Here is a 10559-nt window from a genome sequence, read left to right as displayed (position 1 = left end):
CACCGGAAGTGATGTGTTTGTCGATTTTGTAGTTCCGGGTTGAGGGCGGAACCTCCGGTAACTGTAAACACAGGTAGCCGTTAGCTCACCTGTTAGCCTGGTGTCCGCGTTTTAAAGGGCAGAAGAAGAGTGTGACCGTAGAAGAAGAATGGGTAGGTGCTGACGGTATTTGCTAATTATTTTACCGCCTTTTTACCCGCGCTGGTGTCGCGTGAGACGGCTAACCTGTTAGCAACCGTTAGCCAGCTAGCTTGGCCTCAGTGATGGCTGGAGCGAGACTCCGCTCTAAAAAATGATAATTAAGGTTCACCGAGGATTGTGGGAAACAGAGAAACGTCGCATTAAATATTTGATCAGCTTCTCTGCGTCAGCTTCAAGTGAGCTTTAATTCGGCTGGCGGTCGGTCTTCACAGTGACGCTTTTTTCAGAAAGAAAAGCGATATTTGGTGGTTTCAGCGTGACCTCAGACTGAGCCGTCACACACACATTCACTGTTCATCCCTCCATTCATCAATAACCCTCATTATTAGCAACCAATAACCACAGCGCGTGATGGACCGCGTGCACATTTAAAGGCTGATAAGGATGTGTAACGCAAATATCTGAATTATGTGTCACTACGTCACTAGAAACCACCGACACCATAAATTCGGAGGTTTTTCAGTGGAGTTTGGTTCGGATTGGTACTCAAACTCCAAACTCCAATTTAACTTACACTCTGTAATTATGTCAAAACTGTCAAAGCTGTTGAAAACACAGATTTGTAAAAAAAAAACAACAGAAAAAAACAAAAAACAAATATCAACTTGTGATGGACATTATGGAAATTTAAAGAACAGTTTGAATTAATGTGAAAAAAAACATGCTAAATCCAGCTTTATTGTGAATTTCTCAGCGACCATCAAACCTTAAACTGGTCGATATTTGAATGGAGTTTGGTAGGGACTGGTACTCTGCCAGACTTCATGTTGAACTCTCTGAATTCTGCTTTCTAAAACCAGGTCAGAAGAATCATCGGTTACATTAATCAAAGTTAGGCATGAAGCGTGGTACTGATGGTATCACTGAGTAATAACAGTAACCAGTTAGTGTAACCAGCTTCCTGACATGTTCCCACACACGTGCTCTTTATTTAGACTCCTGCATCCATCATTATATAGATTCATTTAACAATACCCACATTATTAAACGAGTATTAACTACACCCTGTGATTGTCCTGTTTCATCATTGGCTTGTTTATCCGAAGAAAACATCTTAAATCAATATTTATTAACAGTTTTCTATGATGTCTACATCGTCAGTAATCATTAAACCTTAAATTGTGAGATTTTTGAATGGAGTTTGGTTTGAATTGTGTTTGCTATCTTAAATCTGACTCCTGCTGTATGTAAACCTCCTCCTCCCTCTGCAGCCTGGCCTCCTCCCCTCTCCTCCCTGCGCCTCCTCCTGCCTCCTCTCCGCCTCCTCACGGCGGCCATGTGGCAGGTCGCTCGGCAGCAGAGCGTCAAGCATTATGGGATGCTGGAGGACTTTGTTTCCATGGTGACGGAGGTGGTCCCTCAGCTGCTGACAGACAGACAGAAGAGTGTGCTGCTGCTGGCGCTCAGAGCCAAGGTGACATCACACCCAAGTCATCACGTTTGTCTCGTTATCCTGAACGTGATATCTCAAAAACACCTCAAATGGAGTTCATTCAAATCAGGCACAAACGTCCACTTTGCCCTGCTTAGAGTTCGGTGATCATAGGTCAAAGGTCAAGGTGACTGTGTATGTCTCATTCTCGTCAACACAGTATCTTAACACCACCTTGAGTTTTTGTTTAATTTTTATTTGGCACAAACGTCCATTTCAACTCAACAAAAACTAATTAGAATTTGGCATTCAAGATCACCGTGACCTTTTTCATCTATTCTGGTGATATGCTAATAGTGATATCCCAAGAATGCCTTGAGGTAATTTCTTCAAATTTGGCACAAACATCCACTTTGAGTCAGGGATGATGAAGAAGAGGACTTTGGAGGTCAAAGGTCAAGGTCACTGTGACCTTACATATCTCATTCTCATCAACACCAGATCTTAAGACCACCTTGAGGAATTGTGCTTTTTTTAAAAAAAATTGGCACAAACATCCACTTGGATTTGATGATGAGCTAAAAAGATTTTCTTAGTTTAAGGTCAAAGGTCACTTGTCACTCTTGTGAATGCCAAATCACAAGAAAACCTTGAGGGACATTTTCTCAAAATTTTTTTCTCAAAAAACTTTACAGTGAACTAATTGCGTATTGGTGGTTAAGGACACCATGACCTTGAAATGTAGCACAAATGTCCACTTAATTTTAACTGTGAACTTATGACAATTTGGCCGTCAAACATCATGGTTACTGTGACCTTTTTCGTCTCATTTTTGTAAGGGGGGGGGTATCTCAAGAACGTCTTGAACGTCTAGAACGTGAATGCCTCGTTCAGATGATGAACAGTTAGAGTTTACCTTGAACAGTCAGATAGGACTGAACCCACCCTGACCATCTGCAGGTGACCCTCAGTGACCCTCAGGCCGGCCACGCCCACCTGGAGAGGATCCGCTCCGTCTCCGAGGCGACGGTGAGACGGACAAGCCTTACCTTTGTGTTAGGTGTGTCTGTGCGTGAACAGAAAGTGACAGAACGTGTGTGTCGGCAGGTGGACGGATGGTGTTCAGCTCTGAAGACTCTGACGGACAAACTGATGCGGAGTCCAACGGACACACACCGCCTCCTGCAGGTCAGTGCTGCAACCACACCGCCACCTTCACCATGACCATTACCACCACTGTCACCATCACCTTCACCATGACCATCACCACCACTATCACTGCCACCTTCACCATGACCACCACCGTCACATAACCTTCACCATCACTGTCACCATTTCGTTCACCATGTGTATCACCATGAGCATCACTGTCACATCATCACCTTCACCATGACTATCACTGTCACCATGACCACCACTATCACTATCACCTTTACCAAGACTATCACATCATCATGACCACCGTTGTCATCATCATCATCACCATCATTATCACAACCACCTTCACTGTGAGCATCACTGTCACCATCACTTTCAGCATGACCATCAGTCATTTTTGCTATGACTAGCACCTTTACCATGACCATCACCATGACTACTACTGTCACCATCACCACCGCCTTCACTATGACAATCATCATGACCACCACTGTTACCATCACCAACACCTTCACTATGACCTTCACCATGACCATCACCATGACTGCCACTGTCACCATTACTACCATGAGGATTTGGTGTCTGTTTGGTGGCCACGGTGAAGTTGTAGCTTTTCTGTGTCGTTTCAGGAGGTGTTCGACCACAGCTTTGACTCAGCTCTGCAGTCTCTGCTATCAGACTTCCTGTCGCGGATCGAGCAGCTGTTTCCTGTTCCCAACTTCAAACAGGTCCTCAGTTGAGCCCTCTGCACAGCTTTTATCAAAACAGGCTGATTCCGTGATCATGAGAGATCATCGCTGTGTGTTTCAGGTGGCCTCCTGGCTCAGTGCTGCCCCCGGTGGTCTGGAGGAGTGTCTGCAGGAGGCCGACAGGGACGACCTCCGGGAGCTGCTGACCAATCAGAGCGGTCAGCTTGGACATGTGACCACCACAGGTATTACAGCACTGTTCACTCTCCTGATTTTATCACTGTTCCCATGGTCAAACCTGGAAAAGTCATGGAATTTTACTACCGCATTTTCGGTGCCTGGAAAGCCATGGCACGAGTAAAAATTTTGGAAAAATCCACTTAAAAGTGAATTCATTCATTTATGTAGGGGAGGGGCAACTTTAAAGGGCTGTATTTAGTATTATTCTATCGCAGAGTTATAACGAAAGTATGCCCCCAGGTTTGGAAGGCATATTTTCTTCAAAAAATTATTATTTTATTTCCTTTTAATCAGTCAGTCAGTCATTTTCTGTAAACGCCTGTCCTTGTAAGGGACTTAATTTTTTTTAAAAATAAAATTGTTTAAAATATTTATTTTTCCTTAGCATTTTTCTAAAGAAAACAGGTTTGAGCAGCATGTTTTCTTTAAAAAAATCAGGGATTTACTTCTTCCTTTTTAAAAGTTGTGTGGTTGTTGAGTTTTGGTGATTTCATAGGAAACTAAAAAATTGGGTGCAAATTTCTTTTAAATTTTGACTTTTTTTTCCATTTTAATCATTTTTGGCAATTTTTTGGAAAACTTTTTAAAAAATTGGAGACTTTTTAAAAAGTATGTTTTTGGCAAATTTAAAAAGGATTTTTTTTGCCATTTTTTGTGTGTGTACTTTTTTCCTACCTTTTTAAAATATTTATTTTGTTTTACATTTTTTTCAGAAAACTGGTTGGAAGGTGTGTTTTTTCTGAAAAGTTTTGGAGGTTTCTTCTATTTAAAAAACTCTTTAGCGATTTTTATAGAAAACTTAAAAAACGAGGAAAGGTTTTGAAATGTTGTCCGTGTCAGTGTGTGTGAACTCTGTTTTATGTTCTACATGTCTACATGTTGTGGCCTCAGTGAGTCAGGACTCGGAGAAGATCCTCCTCGCAGCCTGGTCCCACCCCCTCCTCACCCAACTGATCAATCCTGAGCCTAACCCTGCCCCCGCCGAGTCAATCCAATCAGATCCTCTCCCTGACGTGGAGATGGTGAAGGTGGAGGTGGTGGTGATGACGGAGGACGAGCAGGAGGAGGTGGAGGAGACCGTGATAGGCCAGTCGCCGGGTGAGCCAGAGGCGTCCAGTGGAAGCTCAGCAGTGGGCGGAGTCACATCTGTGGTTATGGAAGTGGACAGGTGAGACGTCAGGTGTGTCCCGGCTCATGTGACATGTGAGCTGTAGATTAATCACCTTGTTTCCTGTCAGATTGAAGGACTCACCTGGAACCTTTGCAGACCAATCAGAGGATGCAGGTGAGATGCACACAGGTAACACACACACACACACACACACACACACACACAGCGGAAAGACTTTCTAACTCCGCCTTTCTTCACAGTGGACCAATCAGATCAGGCCTGCACTGAGGTCACAGCCAATGCTCTGTACAGCATTTCCCATAATTCCCAGCGAGTGGCTCACAAGTGTCCTCAGTGTGGTAAATGTTTCATCTACAGATCTCAGGTGAGTGTGCACCTTTACCTGCAGCAGGTACTGCAGCAGCAGCAGTGATTTTAGAGTGGAGACAGTGACTACCTGTCCAGTCAGCTCAGAGATGTGACTCCTCTACAGGTGATCCGCCACCTGCGCACCAATAAGTCCTGTGGGTCGGCGCTGACCGGAGCTGTGAGCTTACCTGAAGAGGAGCCCCGCCTCCCTGAGCCCCGCCCTTCCAGGACCCACTCCTGTTTCCAGTGTAACGCCGTCTTTAAAACCAAAGCTGAGCTGCTGTCGCACCAGCGCAGCCACCGGGCCCGGCCCGTCTACCAGTGCGGCCAGTGTGACAAGGAGTTCCACCACCTGTCCAGTTTGACCAATCACAAACAGACGCATCTGGGCAGAGGCGGGTTCACCTGCAGCAGGTGCGACAAGGTGTTCGAGTCCGCCAAAGAGAGAGACGCCCACCGGCTGCAGCACCGGCTGCCAGACCTCACCTGTACGGTTTGCGATCAGACGTTCAGCTCTCAGACTCAGCTGCTGCGACACCTGCAGACGCACTCCGTGGAGGGCGCCGAGCCCTGCTACAGCTGCCGCTTCTGTGACCAGACCTTCTCAGGTAACTCCGACAGGTAGATCTCACAAAGACTTCCTGCATTCTGGTACGCTTTAATAAGTCCCAGGTACGCTTTAGTAGGTCTCAGGTACACTTAAGTTGTGCTTTCGTTCTAGTGCTGCTGACACGGTCTGTTACAGCCTTTTAGCAGCACATGCTGAGAGCGATGATATTTTTAAACTCAGGCTCAAGATCCACTTTTTGTGCACTTTGTGCTACAATCTTTGTATCAAAGGAGGTCTATAAATAAAGATTTGATTGATTGATTGATTGATAGATGTATGTATGTATTGTTGTAGATGTACTGCAGCTCTGGTTGTAGATGTACTGCAGTTCTGGTTGTAGATGTACTGCAGCTCTGGTTGTAGATGTACTGCAGTTCTGGTTGTAGATGTACTGTAGTTCTGATTGTAGATGTACTGTAGTTTTGCTTGTAGATGTACTGCAGTTCTGGTTGTAGATGTACTGCAGTTCTGATTGTAGATGTACTGCAGTTCTGGTTGTAGATGTACTGCAGTTCTGGTTGTAGATGTACTGCAGTTCTGATTGTAGATATACAGCAGTTCTGGTTGTAGATGTACTGCAGTTCTGGTTGTAGATGTACTGCAGTTCTGGTTGTAGATGTACTGCAGTTCTGGTTGTAGATGTACTGCAGTTCTGGTTGTAGATGTACTGCAGTTCTGGTTGTTGATGTACTGCAGTTCGGGCTGTAGATGTACTGCAGTTCTGATTGTAGATGTACTGCAGTTCTGGTTGTAGATGTACTGCAGTTCTGGTTGTAGATGTACTGCAGTTCTGGTTGTAGATGTACTGTTAATTACGTCTTGAGTTGAGGTTCCGTCGTCAGACCTAATTGATAAACTCTGACTTTCTGTTCTGCAGGAGTGACCCAGCTTCGGATCCACCAGCGCACTCACACTTTTCGCTCGTACCAGTGTGACCAGTGCAGCAAGACGTACGGCTCACTGACTGGCCTCCACTCGCACCGGGCGAGCCATACCACCGAGAGCCGCTTCCTTTGCCCGCAGTGCGGCAAGCGCTTCAAGACCCGCGACGGGCTGGAGGGCCACCTGAGGACGCACACCGGAGAGCGGCCCTACCGCTGTCCATACTGCCCCAAAGACTTCACTGCGCTTGCCGGCCTCAACGTGCACGTGCGCAGGCACACGGGGGAGCGCCCATACGTGTGCACGGTGTGCGGTAAGGGCTGGCCGTCCGGAGGAGACCTGCAGAAACACATGAGGACTCACACGGGTGAACGGCCATATGTCTGCCAGGACTGTGGTAAGGCCTTCTCCATCTCCTGTCACCTGACCGAACACCGGAGGATACACACTGGTAAGAAACACGGGGGGTACTGTAGTTCTGGTAGTAGATATATTGCAGTACTGGTATAGTCCTGTCTTTCGTCTCTATTCTGTGTGTTGTCCTGTCTGTTGTCTTTGTTTGGTTATTCTGTCTGTTGTCTCTGTTGTGTTATTTTGTATGTTGTCTCTTTTCTGTTGTCCTGTCTGTTGTCTCTGGAAACGGACTGTCTGTCTGTTGTCTCCGTTGTGTTGTCCTCACTGATGTCTCTGCAAAATGACTGAATGTTGTCTGTGTTCTGTTGCCCTTTGTATTGTCTTTTGTTGTCTGCTGTCTGTTGTCTGTAGTCCTGTGTGTTGTCTGTTGTCTGTAGTCCTGTGTGTTGTCTGTTGTCTGTAGTCCTGTGTGTTGTCTGTGTGTTGTCTGTTGTCTGTAGTCCTGTGTGTTGTCTGTGTGTTGTCTGTTGTCTGTAGTCCTGTGTGTTGTCTGTTGTCTGTAGTCCTGTGTGTTGTCTGTGTTTGTCTGTTGTCTGTAGTCCTGTGTGTTGTCTGTGTTTGTCTGTGGTCTGTAGTCCTGTGTGTTGTCTGTGTTTGTCTGTTGTCTGTAGTCCTGTGTGTTGTCTGTGTTTGTCTGTGGTCTGTAGTCCTGTGTGTTGTCTGTGTTTGTCTGTTGTCTGTAGTCCTGTGTGTTGTCTGTGTTTGTCTGTGGTCTGTAGTCCTGTGTGTTGTCTGTGTTTGTCTGTGGTCTGTAGTCCTGTGTGTTGTCTGTGTTTGTCTGTTGTCTGTAGTCCTGTGTGTTGTCTGTGTTTGTCTGTTGTCTGTAGTCCTGTGTGTTGTCTGTGTTTGTCTGTTGTCTGTAGTCCTGTGTGTTGTCTGTGTTTGTCTGTTGTCTGTAGTCCTGTGTGTTGTCTGTGTTTGTCTGTTGTCTGTAGTCCTGTGTGTAGTCTCTGGAAATGGACTGTCTGATGTCTGTGTTCTGTTGTCCTGTGTGTTGTCTGTGTTTGTCTGTTGTCTCTGCTGGTTGTCCTGCGTGTTATCTCTGGAAAAGGACTGACAGTCTGTTGTCTCTGCTGTGTTGTCCAGGAGAGAAGCCCTTCTCGTGTCCAGAGTGCGGTAAATGTTTGAGGAGGAAGTTCGACCTGAAGAAGCACATGTTATCTCACAGCGACGTCCGTCCCTACGCCTGCGTCTACTGTCCAAAATCCTACACCCGTAAGACTCACCTGAACAGACACCTGCTGACTCACAGGACGGCAGACGGGGAGGTGGTGGTGGAGATGACGGACTGAGACTGAGACGGGATTGATGACGGGGTCAGAGCTGATCTGCCTGGACATGTGTGGCATGTGATCGACATTATTTCCATCAGACAGTAATCAATAAGTTCCTGCTCTCACTCTGATGTGTTTGAATGATTATTTTCGGTCTCTTGTGTTAATATTCGTCAGCGTGACTCTTCAGGAGCTGCTGCTTCACTGAAACACTGGAAATCCAAAACATTTTTCTCTGACTTTAATCAGACTGAATATTGGTTATTATCAGATTGATCAGTGGGACATATCTGTGTTGCCATGGAGATTTTGTACCTGTGCTTTGCTTCTTGTATAAAAAATGTTGTGTTTCATACTCTAACGTGGTGTCGTGTAACCCTTTGAAACCCGCAGTGGCATCACTTTTCTTCTTTCAGACGTCCTCCACATGTTTCTAACCTTCTGAGCAAGCTGCTGCGATTTATTTCAAAAACACCTTAAAAAAAGGGAATGAGCAACTTGGTGAGAAACTTTCCACAAACTGCAAGAAATCAGTAGAAAATTAATAGAAAATTAGACTTAAATATCTAGGGAAAATGTCAAGGCAAAAAATAAAAAAGCTAGGTAAAATATTTTCATATGGAAAAAAGCTCGCGAAAAATATCTGAGGAGGAAAAAGCTAGGGAAAATAGAAAAAGTTAGAGAAAAGTTTGTAGGGTAAAAAGAAAAAAGCTATGTAAAATGTTTATATGGAAAAGAAAGAAAAAGCTTGGGGAAATATCGAGGGAGAAAAGACAAAAGCGATGGAAAAAATCGTCAGGAACAAAGAAAAAGGGAGAACTTTCTAGGGGGCAAAAAAACTACATTTACAATTGTTATAATTACATTTTTAATATTTTGTTACGGATTTTTAAAAAATAATAATTTTCTTGTTTTCAACTCCCTTTGCCTTTTATTTTTCACTTTTTTGTGTTTTTTGGGTCATTTCTTCTTCAGTTGCTGGTTTCCTTCCTCTAATGTTCCCACAAATGACGACAGTTTGCTCAGGTTTCAAAGATTTAAACCATTTTCACAGGGTTGATGTAAGCGGTGTGGATCGACTGAAGTCCTCTTACTGCAGCAGGCAGAACAGGAAGTGAGCAGGTGAGCGTGGCAGCGCTGCTCTTCGCTTTGGTTCTTATATAAAAATTATCAGGTTTTTATCAGCCCTGCAGCTCAGAGCGGCCGGCGCCTGGTGTTGGGTCGATGGTTGTTGGTTGGCTGTTGTTTGATTGGTTGTTGGTTGTTTGGTTGGTTGTTGGTTGTTGGTTGGCTGTTGTTTGATTGGTTATTGGTTGGCTGCTGTTTGATTGGTTGTTTGGTTGGTTGGTTGTTGGTTGGCTGTTTGGTTGGTTGTTGGTTGGCTGTTGTTTGAGTGGTTGTTTGGTTGGTTGTTGGTTGTTTGGTTGGTTGTTGGTTGGCTGTTGTTTGATTGGTTGTTTGGTTGGTTGTTTGGTTGGCTGTTTGATTGGTTGTTGGTTGGCAGTTGTTTGATTGGTTGTTGGTTGGTTGGTTGTTGGTTGGCTGCTGTTTGATTGGTTGTTGGTTGGCAGTTGTTTGATTGGTTGTTTGGTTGGTTGTTGGTTGGTTGGTTGTTGGTTGGTTGTTGGTTGGCTGCTGTTTGATTGGTTGTTGGTTGGCAGTTGTTTGATTGGTTGTTTGGTTGGTTGTTGGTTGGTTGGTTGTTGGTTGGTTGGTTGTTGGTTGGCTGTTGTTTGATTGGTTGTTGGTTGGTTGTTGGTTGGCTGTTGTTTGATTGGTTGTTTGGTTGGTTGTTGGTTGTTTGGTTGGCTGTTTGATTGGTTGTTGGTTGTTTGGTTGGCTGTTTGTTTGGTTGTTGGTTGGTTGTTTGGTTGGTTGTTGGTTGGCTGTTGTTTGATTGGTTGTTGGTTGGTTGTTTGGTTGGTTGTTGGTTGGCTGTTGTTTGATTGGTTGTTGGTTGGTTGTTTGGTTGGTTGTTTGGTTGGCTGTTTGTTTGGTTGTTGGTTGGTTGTTGTTTGGTTGGTTGTTGGTTGGCTGTTGTTTGATTGGTTGTTGGTTGGTTGTTTGGTTGGTTGTTGGTTGGCTGCTGTTTGATTGGTTGTTGTTTGGTTGTTTGGTTGGTTGGCTGTTGTTTGATTGGTTGTTGGTTGGCAGTTGTTTGGTTGGTTGGTTGGTTGTTGGTTGGCTGTTGTTTGGTTGTTGGTTGTTTGGTTGGCTGTTTGATTGGTTGTTGGTTGTT

The 10559-nt window shown here is 44.9% G+C and overlaps 1 protein-coding gene across 1 annotated transcript in view; it reads left to right on the top strand.

The window, feature by feature from the left end:
• The window catches only part of LOC121966908 (uncharacterized), an 8683-nt gene extending 2 nt beyond the window's left edge, over positions 1 to 8681 (top strand). Inside the window, exons 1-12 of the mRNA XM_088074637.1 lie at positions 1 to 152; positions 1413 to 1615; positions 2534 to 2602; positions 2681 to 2761; positions 3361 to 3459; positions 3542 to 3665; positions 4552 to 4828; positions 4899 to 4945; positions 5032 to 5156; positions 5265 to 5748; positions 6628 to 7083; positions 8133 to 8681. The exon at positions 1 to 152 is cut by the window's left edge and continues 2 nt beyond it. Of these exons, the coding sequence (XP_087930763.1) occupies positions 149 to 152; positions 1413 to 1615; positions 2534 to 2602; positions 2681 to 2761; positions 3361 to 3459; positions 3542 to 3665; positions 4552 to 4828; positions 4899 to 4945; positions 5032 to 5156; positions 5265 to 5748; positions 6628 to 7083; positions 8133 to 8338 (2175 nt within the window). The 5' untranslated portion in view covers positions 1 to 148 and the 3' untranslated portion in view covers positions 8339 to 8681. The remainder of the gene's footprint in view (positions 153 to 1412; positions 1616 to 2533; positions 2603 to 2680; positions 2762 to 3360; positions 3460 to 3541; positions 3666 to 4551; positions 4829 to 4898; positions 4946 to 5031; positions 5157 to 5264; positions 5749 to 6627; positions 7084 to 8132) is intronic.
• The last annotated feature ends 1878 nt before the right edge of the window (positions 8682 to 10559 follow it).

The sequence above is a fragment of the Plectropomus leopardus genome, chromosome 24, assembly GCF_026936395.1.
Source record: "Plectropomus leopardus strain MGB_pleo_1.0 chromosome 24, ASM2693639v1, whole genome shotgun sequence".
Lineage (NCBI taxonomy): Eukaryota > Metazoa > Chordata > Actinopteri > Perciformes > Serranidae > Plectropomus > Plectropomus leopardus.
Note: the sequence above shows the minus strand (reverse complement) of the source record. Positions and strands in the feature narration are given on the sequence as shown.